The following is a 17,565-nucleotide window of genomic DNA, read 5'->3' on the forward strand; positions in this document are numbered from 1 at the left end:
GATAGTAACACCAAGACTAGCCTGGAATCCATGCAGATTGGTATATTATCCATATGCAGCATGGATTCCAAGCTACACCAAGACCAGTCTCTGGACTAGAAAACTTCTTAGGATAATAACACCAATACTAGCTTGGAATCCATGCAGATTTCGATTATAGATTCTAAACACATGATTGGAAATCAAAATCTAAAATCCCAATACGCATAGATTTGGGTCTATACCAAGACAAGTCTCTAGGCTAGGGAATCAGTCTATCCTGACGGACCTTATTCCGATTTTACACTCGCGTTATCTTCACACTTTTACTGTCTAGTCAAACTTATTACTCAAGGTGTTAATTGTGGTTCAACCCCATGGTGGATGAAGTGCAAACAGGACATGTCAGTAGTAATCCATCACAAATTGATAAGGCTGTCGTCATCACTCATTGATTTGATACAGCTGTTTTGACTATCCAGTGTCCAACCAGGACTCACCTCCAGTCTGTTTAAACTAAAATGAACACTGTAGGGGGGAGCACAGAATTCTGTGCGAGAATAACGAGATTGACTAGATGGTAAAGTGTGAAAATAGCGCTAGTGTAAATCGGAATACGGTCTGTCAGGAACTAGACTTGGGAATTGCATCACTGCTCACACATCACTGTAGCAAACTTGCTCATCAATACAATCTTACATGATGACATTATGTAGCTGCAACTACTGAATTCCAAAGTATAAATAATCTATTGGTCAGTTTTCAATTTAATAGGGACAGAAACGGATTTTGAACCGATTTAACTGAATCAATTCTATTTGAATCTGGGTTTGAACTCAGTGATTCAGGTGATGAGGTGGGGGACAGGGCTACTGTTATTTACAGCTTTGATGGCTTTAAAACAAGTCTACAGTGTACAGTATTAGAATGTATACATAACCTTTGACCTTGTAAGTGGGTGAAACAAACAGATGCCAAGCAAGTAAGGAATGGGATTATTCTCTGTGGACCTGATCCACTTCCTAACTTTCCTAATGATACATGGTATCCCATGACACATGTACATGTGCTATATATAGAAATTAAAATATAGAGTCAACTGAATTGCAGTTGTATACTCTCAATAGTGTATTGACATGCTAGGTGGCACCTGTGTGCCCTCTAATGATAGCCAAATTTTGTTGTTGTGGGTCAAAATGAGAAAATCTGGGATTTCTTATGAGTTCCCACATAGTAAGAGATAGGGGAACAGCAAATTTTGATGTGTCACTAGAAATTCTGTGCGTCAGTGGCACATCAAATTGGCTTAGAGGGCACACTCACTACATAGTAAGAGATAGGAGACACCAAATTTTGGTGCATCACTAAAAAATGTGTCAGTGGCATGTCATATCGTCTTAGAGGGCACACTGGGTGACACTGTCCTTGTTAAAGGCCAATGTTTCAATCCTATGTTCTTATATTAGTATAATCTTCCTTAAACACTTTCATCAGGTTGGTAAAACATAGTAATAATACATTCTTTTACCAATGACCAAGGGTTCTTATTATTTACAAGTAACATTTCACCTGTTCAGGTCGACAGGCTTTGTCAAAACTGTCTGTTTGCTGGCTTTACTGCTAGACGGTATTATGTTATATAATAGGTAGTTAAGTTTTGGTTTTATCACATTCAGCACTCTGTTACTGCAGTTCCAAAACTTGAACTAATTTAACAATAACATCTGCTGCAGCTTTCTATTGTAAAAGATACTATACTTTTTATATGGTAATTGATGCAGATCAGTGTATGATTATGCAAATATGTGTAACTGAGCAAATAGATGGATTTGCATATATCATTTGTAATATGATAATTAATTAATAATAGTTCTTCGTTTAATTAAATTTAATTACCTCTGCAGGTGTTGCAAACGGCATTTGCATGAAAGCGTTTCATTGTTTCAATTATTAAATGGTTGAGATAAAGATATTAGATATTCAAATTTTTCAAATTTCAGTTTTAGGTTCCTGAATTTTCTCAATAGTTGTTAGTCAATTTTCTCAACTTCCGCTGAATCATGTGAATGACATTTCAGACTACCTGCATTGGGAGAATGCTTTGTTTTCTTTGTCATGTTTCAACTGATCACTAACAGATTCTCCCTACCAAGAGTACTAGTTTGAAATATCATCATATTTCTTCTCATGACTATTATAGTTTCTCCCAACCAAAATATCAGTTTGCGAGCATCATATTTTTGCAAATAAAAAGTCATTTATAACAATCAAAATGATAAATTTGTTATAGCTATATATATTTCCCTTGATGGCATTCAAATTCTCCTCACTCAAGTAAAATACAATTTTGTGAAGTGTGAATATATGTTGTAATAAATGTTGTGGGCTTTAGGGCAGTATACATAAAATATGAAAATAGTGAAGAACAACGCTGTTGAAAAAGTCTGTCAAAAGTGGGACCTCATGTGATGTTAAATACAGACGATATTTCGAAGAAGCGAGGAAAGAAGGGATGGGTATGGAAAAGAATGTACGAGATGCCAATTTGCTGCCAAATTCAAACCCTGATACAACTAGTAACACTGAAGTAAAGCACTTTCTGTATGTGCTGCACTCATTTATAGCATTCATATTACAATGAGTAACACTGAAGTACAGCACTTTCTCTATGTGCTACACTCGTTTATAGCATTCATATTAAGTGTAAAAGTATACTGTTTCAATTGGTTTATTTACAAGCCTAGCATGTGGCCTTTCTAATATGGTCAATTAGCAAATGAAACATTAGACTGTTACACTTGATATATGGATGCTATAAACGACTGTGGTATATGGTACATAGAGAAAATGCCCTACTGTGGTATTATGGGTTGTACATGTTACACAGTAATGTGAATGCATGTACATGTAACTCTAAAAGTTGGTGGAAAAGTATGTTATGTTGTACATGCAAGTCAATGGAGAAATACTACTAGTAACAGTACATGTAAGTTAAATGTTCTAAAAATGATAACTGTAGGTGGTTTTTTTTGGCCCACTACCCCTCTTGTGAACACCAATACTTATGTAAATGACCATTATACAATGTAGGAAGTAAGTTGCACAGAATAACAAGTTGCTTTGTAGCAAATACTAGTATGTTGGGTAGTCACTTTGTATGTAGCAAGTATGTTTATATAGAATGACCAGTTACCTAACAGATAGTCATAGTTGGAAGGGTTATTTGCAAATAAACGAGGGGGCATAGCCCCTGCGTTTTTGGCACATAACCCTACCGAACGAGTTGTCTATCTTACTTACACTACAGCGGGATTGGCTCAAACGGATATATAGGTCACACCCCTAAGAAAGAGTGGGTTATGGCTCCATGTAACCAACTGAAATCAAGGCCCCTGATTGGCCAAGTCAGTCTAGCCACAGTATAAATTATGGTGTCACATATGATACACTGAATGACTAGTTAATTTGTAGCAAATATGTTTGCATGGAGAAGGAGAAGTTACATGATAGCAAGTATGTTGCATAAAATGACCAGTTGTGTAGCAAATGTGTTACTTGTTACATTGTAGTGAGTATATCAACATCTATCATACTGATCTTTTGAGAGACTTTACCTTTTCAATTGGATTATAAAGTGTTCTCAAGGATATCCACAGACACAGTAACAGTTACCTATACAAAGGTTGTTTTGTTGTTTTTTGGCAGCCAAGAATGACCTCGCCTCACCCTCCAATGGTTCAAATCATCAGCTGTCTCTTTACTGAAACCCAGTCAAGCATTTCAATGGGAGGCTTTATACAGACTTAATCTTTTAGCCTCTCACAGAAAACTTTATTACTCGACTCTTGATGATGGCATAAGGAGGTTAGATACAGATCCGCGATTAAGTGCGCAGTTTTTCTGCTTGGTCGAATTCCTGTGACTTTGACACGTACAACCGTCTTGCTTGGATTGTAAATTATAAACTTCGCCGCAGTGAGAAACAGACAGGACATGATGCTATCATGATTGATGAGATGTATGTTTGATGTCGGAAGGATAGACCTTAATCCGTAGGATTTAATGATATCAAATACATGAAGTAAGAAAGGAGTCTATTAACCTTAGGAAGGCCCTCTTTTCCATCTTTGTCGCTTTGTAGCATAGCGTGGGGAGCAGATGGTAAACAACGAGTTGCCTGCAAGGTTATGGTACTTTGAAAGCCAGCAAATTTACCCTCAAGAAGGGCAAAATTTGTGAATGATGAAGCCAAACTCTTTGTTTTAAAAGGTGTCATGTGTGCAACCGTCTTGATATGTGCGTCTCAGTAACCTTAAGTAGTATGGCTTAGTAATGCAGTTCTCCTTTTCATTGGAAGCCCTGGGTGCAGTAGTCGCAAAAGTCTCTTATGTGTCTATGATAACCTGTGTATGAAGGGGGAGATAATGTTGTTATCCTGGTTGGTGGAAGGCTTGAGAAGATCATCGTGTCTGACACTCTATAGTCTCTGGATTTGTACACCTTCAAGAATTTAGGGACAGATGGGATTCAGATAAGGGATGATCGCACATGTCGCAGAAGCTTGACAAACAAACTTCGTTCCTTTAGGACAAAATCCCCATCTCCTAAACGAACGTTCACAAGTACAACATCGACACTTTCATATTTGATGTATTAAAACCATGAAGAAAATTGTAGCAGCTAGACTACTGTAATCACGGCAGTGTAAAAACATGATGGTAATTTTGTTAAAATATAACTGGAAACCCAGCACTGCATATCACATTATTATCAACATCTCAGTAGTAAATACAGAACCTGTTATCATTCAAGGTGTAAAAGTTTTCGAAATTTGGTTAGAAGTGCAAAAACGAAGTTCAGCAATAACATTGACGCCAGACCGGTCCTCCCCTAAACGAACGAAGTTTGTTAGCTTGTGTGACAATCTGCAATTGTCCTAATAATGTTGTTGATTTAAGTTTGGCTCTGAGCTCAGGGTACTCCAGGTTTGTTGTATCAGTTTTGTTTTATCCATAGTCATGGGAAAGGGAGGTAGGTGAAATAGTGATGTCAAAGTTTCATCCATTACTCTTGGGAGTAAGGGAAAGAGATATGACATGGGAATGTCTCCTATATTCATCCCTATAACCTTGGGAAAGGAGGGTTGCAATATGACACAGTGAAGCCATCCGTTTCATCCTAAACCTTTGGAAGGAGGGGAAGATGTTATAATTTAATGACATGTTGACACTGCATGAAAGGGTGGCATTTCCGGTGTTGTATACATGACGGCCAATTGAATTGCAGCAATTCTGGATTCGCTGCAATTCCGTTGTGTGACTGTCATGTGTTACATGGGAAAGGGAGATAATTCTAGTGTTGCATCTGAGAGGGTGTGGGGTGGGGCGGGAGGTTAGGTGATGTCACCCATTTTCATCAACAGTAGAGGAGGGGAAGGACAAAAATGCATTGATACCACCCAGTTAAAGCTGGGCTGAGAGAATGGCTGTGAGACATTCAAGCTTTACAGTTTTTGTCAATAAGGTAGTGGAACAGATGAAACAATCTTAACAGTTTTTTGGAGACAGACAGTATCTGGGTATTGCATGATATTGCTTTATCTTCTTTCTTCTTTTTTTTGCTGTAAGAGACAGACATCGATTTAGTTGATCATATGAGATGCTCCACTAAATAGATATCAGGTTATTCAAGCATTAATCAGTAAAGGTTTATTAATTTATAGAAATATATTGATTAGGTTAAGAGAGCATGTAGTATTGTAGAACTGATAAGGAAGTATGATTAGTATAGAGAGCTATCCAAATGTTTATATTACTGATAAATTTATATAAATTCGATAAAAGTGAATGAATGTTATAAAATGATAGTTGACATCTTTACCCCTTCCATAAATACACCATTGCCCACACCATCATCCATCCATCCATCCATACATTGTATATCCATACATCCATACATCCATACATCCATACATACATACATACATACATCCATCCATACATACATACATACATACATACATACATACATCCATCGATCCATACATCCATCCATCCATCCATCCATACATACATACATACATACATCCATCTATACATCCATACATACATCCATCTATCCATCCATACATGCGTAAGTACATACATACGTACATACATACATACATACATACATACATACATTCATACATACCTACATACATACATACATACATACATACATACATACATACATACATACATTCATACATACATACATACATACATACATACATACATACATACATACATACATACATACATTCATACATACATACATACACACACACACATACATACATACATACATACATACATACATACATATATACATTCATACATACATACATACATACATACATACATAGACACAGACAGACAGACATGTACATCGATCCATCTAGATTCATATCCATCTATCGTCACATATCATAATGATAACCAACATGAACTATACTACAAACTTTTATACAATGCACAGATGGGTAGAACTATTACTATTAGAACAGTATGTCTTGAAGAAATAATATTTTATTAATTTGAATATAATACTGTCGCCACATCAAAGATTTACAACTCACATTGTGTAATTCGAACACTGACCCGACAGCTGCCGCTACCGACAAAAACATAATATTCAAGTCACACAACGTTAATTTATCAATTTAACTAGGTAGTGCCGACTGATTGATGAAATAAACACCTTGAATTGTCAGGGAAACTACCTGTGAACCTACATCATCAAGAAAAACTCTCTTGTGAAATTAACTTGTGAAATATTGATGTATCAATTTGTAATAGTACCTGCAGATGGCATATTGCTGGCGGTTTTACAGATAAAATAATAACCGCTCTAAAGGTACATTGCTGGAGGGAGGTTTTACAGATAAAATAATAACAGCTACAATGGTACATTACTGGGGGTTTTGATGAATGAAACAATAACCGTTCCAAAGACACAATACTTGGGTGCTCCACATGAAATTATGAAAAGTACATTTTGACATTTTCATCACTCACAATGTTTGTGTATATCATAAGACTTCTGCAGAAAAGGTTGGTCAAAAAACAAATTTTGATTCTGAAAACCTGATAACAATATGATGTATGGAAGGAGTTAAAGTTAAAATCCAGTCAGATTTATTTCTGCCATCAGTACACTTATATTTATGACTGCTAAGAAACTTATGTACGATTTGGGATGATAAAATATCACCTTGGTAACTTACTCAACTTGAAAATCTTGTAAAGAAGTTAAAAAAGCCCTGCTGAACTTGACATGTGTTCAGCCATTTTGGATTTCCTGCAAGGGATTATGGGAAAAACATCTGATGTGACATCACATTTACTACAGTCCCTTTATGGACAAATACAAAGAATGTCAAGATTGTGATGTCATCACCAAAGGTTTTCCCATAAACCCTTGCACATTTGAAAATGGCGTAAACTACTGAGGTGCTATTTTGTCACCCAAAATCATATTTAAGTTGATGATAGCAATAATCAATACAAAGGTACAAAGGCAAAATAAATTTTGAGAGTGGATTTCCCAGAAAACTCATTATATAAAGCATCCTGGAAGTGAGCAATAGGAAGCAATTAACACAAGATCATTAAAACCAATATTGTAGAGTCTAGGTTTTTGATGTGAAATTTGCATATTTTGTTAACAAGCCATTTATTAAATGAAATTACCCCTAATTAAAGTACCAGTATTAATTATAGACCCTACATGTGTAGTGTCTATGCATTCAGTGAGTGGTCATATTGACATTAGATAATAAATGTTGAATTATTATTTCAAACAAAAGTATACAGAAAATGTATGGTTTCCAGCGTTATTTCAGTGTAGTGCATTTTTTTTCGGTGTCACCAGCAAACAGGAAATTTAGGTAAGATTTGATAGATTTCTACAGGGGTATTCTGTAACTTTCAGTGATGAATACTGATAAAGTGACTGATGTTGATAATTTCACCTTCTACCTAAAGGGATGTAGCTCATTAAAAAAAAATATTGGGTAAGATTAGGAAAGTAGGCAACACTATCAGGGAGAGCTATGAATATGCCCAACAGACAGGATATTGGTAACTAGCTGATTGTTTTTGTCAGCTTTATAAGCATCTTAGGCTAGTTCCTATATGGCATTGTTACGATTTACACCTCTACTCATGTTAGAAACCATGTTGGCATCCAGACTGAGCATCTACCTCTCTTACCCACACAATAAAAAACATTGGTAGGTATGATAACCAAAATAACCATTGGGAGACTAACTAGAGAACTCAAGTAGACTTTTAACGTTAACCTTTGTATAAAAATACTTGTGGGGAACCTGGGTAAAAATTAGTAAAATTGGTAGTCTGACTAAGGAACTCATGTAGATTTTAACCATAGAGCTCTGCGTTCTTCCATGACATTACAAGCTACAAACACGCTGTCCTGGAGCCATGCCAGCCAACTTTTAGGTGATATACACAGTTAGTAATTAAAACACTTGTTTCCTCACCACTGTGAAGTGGTGTACATGTTCTTCAGCATTGTGTGTTTAGTCATTTCTATTGAATGTTTTGTCCAGGGAAGAGAGTCCAGTGGTGTACCCTATTGTGTGTGATAGGTAGGTCTATAGTGTGAATACAGTGAGGTACAAGCATACTAATTATTCATTTCATGTAGATTTCATTTGGTATGTAAATTAGACCTGACTTACCAGTGCTTGGCACACCATTGATGGGTCTTGACTGATTGTTTCTATTGTGGTGGGTTCATTGTGTTTGTGTTCAGCATAAATACCCATATTGTGTTCGTTGGATCACTCCCCCTCCACTCTGATCAGTTTTGTAACCTGGAGTAGATAAAAGCGCACAACCCGCAATAAGGAGAACTCAATATTGAGAGCCTGACAAGACAACACAACACAACGTGTGCTCGATGTGTTGGTTTAAGGATTAGTGTCACAGGAAAGGAAGAAGTGTGGTCTGTATGCTGTGTATGCAGGTATTTCATTGTCATTGTTAGATGTTACTTCGACAATAACTCTACTATCAACACGTAAGTCAGTGGTTTCGTACGTGTCATATCTGATACTCTGTGAATATAACAACATGGGGCTGTTTAGTTATACAGTACGTGTGGTCACAGTCCGTGAGGTACTAACGTACTCGTAGCATTAGCAGTGATTTGTACATAAGTCTCTAACTCTGGTACTGTGTACATTGCTACGCTAAGTTGACATAGAACTATATAGTACTGTATTGTAACCAGTGTTACATTTCAACTTCACAACAGTTTATGGTATATCCATGGAGTACATGACCTTTTGATGAGTTTGTCGACCTACATATACAAGTTGGTCATGTGAAGGTTTGGTGTGCTTACAGAGTTTAGACACGCTGTATACCAACAAGGAGTATAGTAAATCAGGTATACTTTTAATTTCGCTGTTATAATCATAAATTTGGTTGGGAACAAAGACAAAATATCCCCAGAAACGGGTAGATTGTATGTACCATGTATGTATTAGTATTAATACAGCCATGATTGTAGCTGTATGTACATAACCAAACTCTGCGCCATGCTAGTCTGGATACCAGCGTGGTCTCACTAAATCATAATGATACCGTATAGGTCGGTATACTGTTATTTACAGTTGTGTACATTCCGATTCCTATTTCCATTCTAACTTTTGGAAACACTTTAGGTCGGTTCTTTACTAGTACTCTTTGTACTTTTTAGACTTTAATTGATGGAGGGTTTTCACTTCAGTGTTACATTTTAGTGTTTTCTCTTTCTTTTTCTTTTCTTTTTATTTGTATGGGCCGCTGTTCTGAAATAAAGAATAATAATAATAATAATAATAATAGGACCTACTAGACTAGCGACATGCCATCATGTTAACAAAAGTATTATTAAATTCAAAGCATTGTATATCTTTTGAGAACAGAACATTTTTTGAATATTTTAACAAAAGAATTTCAACTTAATTCTCTGTAGCTTTACAAAAGTGTATTTTAATATTACTGTTACTAGTAAAGGCAGTATAAAGTGGGTATATTTATTCCTGTCTCCCTTGGTGTATTATAGCAGTAATACATACCATACCATCCGTTCCAACCTGCATAAGACTGTTATCGCTAGTCCCTCTACCCACAGTCCATACATGTTACATGTACATGTACCTCTGGACCTCACCACCACCAAATACAAAAACAGCAAAAGTCGTGGCTACTTAAAAATCATGTACTAAAATTTCAGATTGAATAGGCAAATCCCATGTGACCCACCAAAATTTGATGTTCCCCTGTCTCTTCCCGAGTGATGACTCACTGGAATAAAACCTAGTTTTAGCATTTTTAACCCACAAAAAAAATTGTCATTCATTAGACGGCAAACTGTAATGGTAATTAACAATCCACAACAAAGAAACCTCAACTATAATTGTCAAGGTACATTTATTACTAAATCCACTAATAAGCCAATTGTATTTGTAAGGGTGTGTGAATCATTGGATGAACTCAACAAATCTGACTCATCAAATTCAAGTTCAGTTGATGTGGGCTATTACACAACTATCAAGTTCAACATAGCACAGAGGTATATATATCTCCCTATATACCTCCATAAACATAGCTTCTACAATGTATGCTTCAAGAAGATGATTTTGGGTATTAGCTATGTCAACATTAATAGCTTGTATGCTGTAAGGGGTTGATTTGGACTATTAGCTACATCTCTTAAGTTCAACATACTAGATTTTATGCTGTTGTTGATTTGGGCTATTACCCACAGTTATCAAGTTCAACATCTCTCAAGTTCAACACATTGATTTGGACTATAAGTCACAACTCTCAAGTTCAACATATTTCCACAGTTAGTATAGTGTGTGTTAGTTATCTGTGATATTTCTAAGTATTCTGCAGTGTGTACTAATGTTCATGTGAATGGACCATATACTATATACATGTAGTCCTTAAAGTTAGAACACTGACTTTTGAAGTTCAAGTGCAACATCATAAAAAGTGTACAGCAAAGTGTACCACATGTTCATACCATTGAAATGACTACCTTGATAATAGTGGGCGAAACATTTTGTCCTCTCTCTTCTTTTATCCTGAAATTTGTCACTTAGAACCAATATAAAAACCACAATGGTTATTTGTACAAATGTTATTTGTTAAAATAATACCAAAAACTCTTAGTGTACAACATCTATGGTTTAATCGCTTCTTTGCACAAATATCGATTCTGCAATAAGTATTTATAGAAAGGAAGTGAATGAAAATCAAGCTGTTACAATTGCACATGATTGTGTATCCGTTCATTAACTGGTATTGTTCTTGGCAGGAGTAATCCTGTCAAGCTGCTATAATTCTATTATTCCACCTTACAAATGATGGCATCATCAAACATTGAAATGCACCAGTTGAGATATTGAATTGACATAGTTTATGTATTGTTGTAATGACTATTACATGTTACGTTATTGAGAGTAAAACTGTATGTCAAATGGCAGGGCTAGAAAGTACAACCAACGACAGGGAAGTATTGATGACTGGAACTTGTTAGGAACAGGGAGAATAAACAAATGAATTGGAAAAATAACACTTAAAACAGAATGTTGGAACAGTACAGACTTGTATATAGTCTATTTCATGGTTTCATTTGAACAGCTTTATAGCCTCTTTATAGTTACATGAAACGTCAGGGAACTTGAAATTTGTTTGTGAACACGAGCTATTATGAGAAGTGGCCATAAAATTAGTGGCCACAATATAGTTTTGATATGGTACAGAGAGTGGACTGTCCAATTTGCGTGAAGTTGTAGACTTAAATTTAACTTTCAAACACAACAAGTGAGTTGAAATGTCATTAAAGACCCTTGGTCAGAGAAGGATTCTATATTGGATAAGAAAAACACTTGAGAGTTGTAGTTGGTTGTGAATTAGTAAGGATGCCAACCAGTGTGTCCTAGTGATAGCCAAATTTTGTTCTTGTGGGTCAGTATGATAAAAATTGTCATTTCTTGAGAGTCACCACATAGTAAAAGATAGGGGAACACCAAATTTTCATGAAATTGTGTGTGTCAGTGTCACGGCAACTTTGCTTAGAGGGCACACTGGTCACCACATAGTAAGAGATAGGGGAACACCAAATTTTGGTGCATTACTAGAAATTGTGTGTCAGTGGCACGGCAACTTGGCGTACAGGACAGTGTTATGTCAACATGGTATACCGTATAGGGACCAGATTAGTCCTGAGTAGAAGAATGGGCCTATAATGTATCCATTCCTCATAGCTCTATTGATAAGATAGTTGAAAGCAGATGCTATTCAAACAGGCCATGGTCAAATCTAAACTTTGGATGTTAAAAACACTTGTTTGGCAGATCTATTGAAAAGGCTAGTCTGAGTGCAGTGGTTTTATCTAATCATTATAGATCCACTGCTAAGATTAGGATAGTAGTTCTGATAAGATATAACAGTTATATGTTAACAGAGTGATAACAACTTCTAGTTTTTAGTCGTCTGTTCATGTTGTGTTACACAAATGATCATCAATACAGTTGCTTCAACGTAAGTATGTGAAAAGTCTTTCACTTGAAACATTGATTTTAGGGGTTCAATTATTGGCTTAATTCATGTACAATGTAGGTACCATTGGATTACACAATTCATTTACAACCATGTCTTGTGTGCAAAGATACCACCAGTGCTGGTTTACTGTAGTCAGACCTATGCCTGTATAATACTGCATGGTATATCATGGCACAGTACACTGCAGTGTAGTACAGTACAGTACAGTACAGTGCAGTATAGTATAGTATAGTATAGTACAGTACAGTACAGTACAGAGCAGTGCAGTATAGTATAGTATAGTATAGTACAGTACAGTACAGAGCAGTGCAGTATAGTATAGTATAGTGTAGTACAGTACAGTACAGTACAGTGCAGTATAGTATAGTATAGTAATTAGTATAGTATAGTACAGTACAGTACAGTACAGAGCAGTGCAGTGCAGTACAGTACAGTACAGAGCAGTGCAGTGCAGTTTCAGTACAGTACAGTACAGTACAGTGCAGTATAGTATAGTATAGTATAGTATAGTATAGTATAGTATAGTATAGTACAGTACAGTACAGAGCAGTGCAGTGCAGTGCAGTACAGTACAGTACAGAGCAGTGCAGTGCAGTGCAGTACAGTACAGTGCAGTGCAGTGCAGTGCAGGTGCAGTTTCAGTACAGTACAGTAAGTACAGAGCAGTGCAGTGCAGTTTCAGTACAGTAGAACAGTACAGTACAGTACAGAACAGATATGATACAGGAGAGTACAGTACAGTGCGATATGTTTTGGTCATCTCAAAATAGCGCACAAAAAATGCACATAATATACAATAGTCGATATCTATGCGCACACACACACACAAAACCATGAAATATCACAGCATACAAAATAACAACAAATTATGCCTAATGTACAAGTACATGTAATTTGTAAATTAATAATCGAGGCCCATTATTTTTGAATCTCACAAACAGACATCTGATGTATATGCATCTTCATACATTGCTAGAGAGTTCACAATATGTCACCATCATTATTAAAATTAAACATCTGCACCTCTCATTAGTTATACAGTGTCATAACTACATGTATTCATTGCCAATGTCAAAAGATGTTGTGTAGCTTATCTACACAGCTGTGCTCATAGTATCGTAGCAAGGTATCCTAGCCCTCCTAGTGTCAGCATGTAAGGTATAGTACATCGGTCTTCTCCAGTCTATTATTTTACCATTTTATGATTTTAAAAAAGGATGACAACATTTCTGATATCACTTTTTTTTCACCTGTAAGTTTAAAGTCTTTGTAATATACATGTAGTTATGTATGTATGTATGTATATGTATGCATACTGCCATGCATTTCATTTCCCGAACAGGAAACAAACTGACAGTGTACTTCCTAGTCACTGTTGTAAGTATGACAATATTGATCAGTAGATTTCTATATTCATGTATGCATATCTCTACTATATCCGTAGGGTAATTTTAATATCTTCTGAAATGTCAAGGGTATTTAGACATCAAGGTTCCTAAGTCAAAATCTATGGCTATGTACATCTGCCAAAGCCAAGTGAGAGTCCATTAAGCCAGGCATTGCTACAGAGAACGAACAGCATGGCCATTATGTCAGGATGTGTCATCGTTCTTATTGATCTGTTATTGTAATCAGTCTTGTTAACCAGTCACTCAGATTAATTGATCATTCCCTAACCTGTTAGTGGCATCAGCTTACATTATTCCTGTCTGTTCGGCTGTCTACTCTGATCGGAGTGGTTGGTAGGCCATACAGATTTTAGACCCAGATCTGTCAGCTGCGCGATTTGCTCTGATCGGAGTTGGAGTTGCAGGTGAGGTTTACCCAACATCCAGGTCTGTCTGTTACACTATCTGCTCTGTTCACAGTTGTAGGTCGGCAATACAGATTTATCCATAGATGTCTGTAGATCTGTCCGTTCTGATCAGAGTTGTAGCTAGGCGACAGGCCATATAGGTTTACCCAACGTCCAGGCCTGTCTGTTAGACTATCTGCTCTGTTCATAGTCGTAGGTAGGCTGTACAGGTTTATCCAATGCCTATTAATCTGTCCGTTCTAGTCAGAGTTGTAGCTAGGCGGCAGGCTATCTACATAGTACATGTAGGTTTACCCAATGTCCAGGCCTGTCTGTTACACATCTGCTGTGATAGTCGTAGGTGAAGTTTTACCCAACATGCAGGCTGTGTTGTCTTCTCTTTTCAGAGTTGTAGGAACAAGCTTTCCCAACACCCAGATCTCCTGATCCAGATAACATTTCTTTATATGTGAGGCCATGTAACCTTCCAAGTTAATAGACCTCTCCAGTCAATAGCACCCTCTCATGATTTTGTCATCAAGAGATGACAAGTTGACTGCCATTATTGGTTACCAAGGTAACATCTATGTGATGGTAACTTTTTTGTCTGATAGCAAGACTTTCATTTCTGGGTGTGTATACCTTCCAAGGTAATAGACCTTACAGATGAAGAACATCCTTTGGTGATCATGATTGCAGTAGGTGGTCAAAATTTAAAAAGGATGTTGGGAGAATGTCTATATTATGGGATACCACTTACTTTTCATGAAGGTCCATTGAGGTATCTGTTTTGCATAAAGACAGGCTCCAAATTAGTCTAACAGCCACAGAGTATCGATGCTTTTTGTGGAGCTTAAAAAGTTGCAGCTGGCAGTCTGTTCAGGCCAACTGTTGATTGTGTAACAGTTTACAAGACCGAAGTTTTACAGGCATGAAAATGTTTTGATAACATACATATACCAATGGGGGCCTTGGTTTTCGTTTCAGGGACTACTTGTAGCGAATAGGAACTACCAATTTTGGAAAAAGGTAGCCAACAGGGACTACTTTAGCCAAAAGTTTATTTCAGACCATGAAAAAAAGATCATGCATTCACTGTAATTAATAGTCATTTTTTTTGTTTATTTCCAGAGCCTTCCAAATGTGAAGATTTAGTGCCATGCGTCTGTTCAGCTCAAGAGCTAATTACAAGTTATTGGTGATTGTCACATTCTCATTTGCCTTCGTCACACTCATTCTTTGGTCAAGATGCAACAACGAAACCCCAGAAACGATAGGTAGCGCTCAGTTAATCAGTCATGGACATGACCCGGGAGGGCGTCGGCTGGAAGACAGCGGCGGCCATGAAGTTGTAGCTCTGAATTCAAACATTGGAAGCAATCAACATTACCAACCCATTGAGTGCATTATTAACAATGAGTACACTATCGAGGGCAGGAGAGAGGGTGGCGAGGTCTTCGTACCATTTAGTTTTATTGAGAAATATTTTGAAGTTTATGGGAAAATAGCCGAGTACGATGGTTATGAACGATTTGAGTGGCAGCACAGTTATTCCAAAGTGTATTATCCCAAAGACGGATATAAACCTGATGGAGTTTTTATGTCCTTTGATCATTACAATGTAGAGTTGAGAGACAGGGTCAAGTGCATCAGTGGAGTTGAAGGTAAGACTTCCCAATCATATTTACATACATATGTACCAGTTATTACTGGTATGTACCAGTTCTTATTGGACGAATCCTTACAACATATTTGTCAGTGATTACTAGCATAGGTGTGCACGCATGCTTGTGTTATTCCCACTGCAGTGCAATACTGAAAAATGTTATTGCATAATGTATGCAAATTATATGCAAATTATATGCAGTTTACAGCCAACGGGTGCACAATCATTCCATGTGATTACACAGTATAACTTTATGGAATTTGATATGGTCTAACTTCCAGCTAAAATAGTTTCTGAAGAAATATATCATTTGTTTTATACTTTTTATCAATTTGATAACACTTATCTGTAAAATTCCATCTAAAATTATTATAGTTCATGAAGAAATCTTTTATCTTTTTTTTAAAAACTTTTTATCAACATAAGTACTGTTATCTGTAGATTCCAGCTAAAATAGTTATCTCGGATGGATGAATTTACGACTATGTTTCATCATCTAATGTCTCATTTTTCTTGCAGAAATTGTTTCTTAATAGATGATTTTTGATGAATTAGAGAATGATAAACTACTAGGTTACATGATATATAGTTTGTGATAAACTCTTATAAGACAAATGATTCCAAAATGATGAATGTTTTTGTTATATTATGAACAGAAGTTGTTGCTCAACAGGATTTTTTTTTTGATTGATGCTCAGTTCATTTTAAAACTACCTATTCATTATTTTTAGTTGAAATTTGTACAGAAATGAAAAATAATGTTTTAGAAATGACAGATATGAGCATAACGAGAGGTGATTGATAATTTTTATGATGCCCATTAATTATTTTTAGTTGAAATTTGTGCAGAAATGAAAAATAATCTTTAAGAAGTGACAGATATGAGCATTACTATAGGTGATCGATATTTTTTGTGACGCATAAAAAGTGTTGCTTTATGAACATTTTTGATGAATTATCAGTACAAAGTGTATTACTTTTATGAAAATGGTAGATTTCCTGGTGATTTATTGGCACGACTTTTTATACTTACGAAATTATGCCACGATGAACCATTGTTAGTAAAGATGTATTTCACAAAATTTGAATAAGTCACTTTCAATAAGGTTTTGAAGATGACCTTCGCTGACCCCAATGTATCAACCAGTAACAATCTTACCAGCCCATTTGCTGCACCTTTCTAGTTTGTAAAGAAAACATCCACTGAGAGCAGTTGAAAAAAAGGGTTATGCTGCCCCCTCCCAAACAAACTCTCCATCAATGCATATTTGCAACACTGTTGTATATCAAACTACTATTAGTAGGTGCCTCCAATGGTCCTTACTGATGTCATCATGACATCAGTAATCAAACAAACCAATAGTAGTTGACTCAGTTTGCAATACATGTAGTTGGAAAGTCAATTTGATAGTGGAAACTTTCATGGATAACTTAGTCTCTGCTTTTGCTCCATCCTCTCATTTACCCTCCATTGTTTATGCTCTATTAACCAATTT

General features: G+C 36.3%; 1 protein-coding gene across 1 annotated transcript in view; it reads left to right on the top strand.

Moving 5' to 3' along the window:
• LOC144451497 (D-glucuronyl C5-epimerase-like) overlaps positions 1 to 17,565 on the top strand; it is a 63,656-nt gene that overhangs the window by 24,601 nt on the left and 21,490 nt on the right. The window contains exon 2 of the mRNA XM_078142363.1: positions 15,535 to 16,067. Coding sequence (XP_077998489.1) covers positions 15,563 to 16,067 — 505 coding nt within the window. The 5' untranslated portion in view covers positions 15,535 to 15,562. The remainder of the gene's footprint in view (positions 1 to 15,534; positions 16,068 to 17,565) is intronic.

This window comes from Glandiceps talaboti, chromosome 21 (genome assembly GCF_964340395.1).
Source record: "Glandiceps talaboti chromosome 21, keGlaTala1.1, whole genome shotgun sequence".
In the NCBI taxonomy this organism is placed as follows: Eukaryota; Metazoa; Hemichordata; class Enteropneusta; family Spengelidae; genus Glandiceps; species Glandiceps talaboti.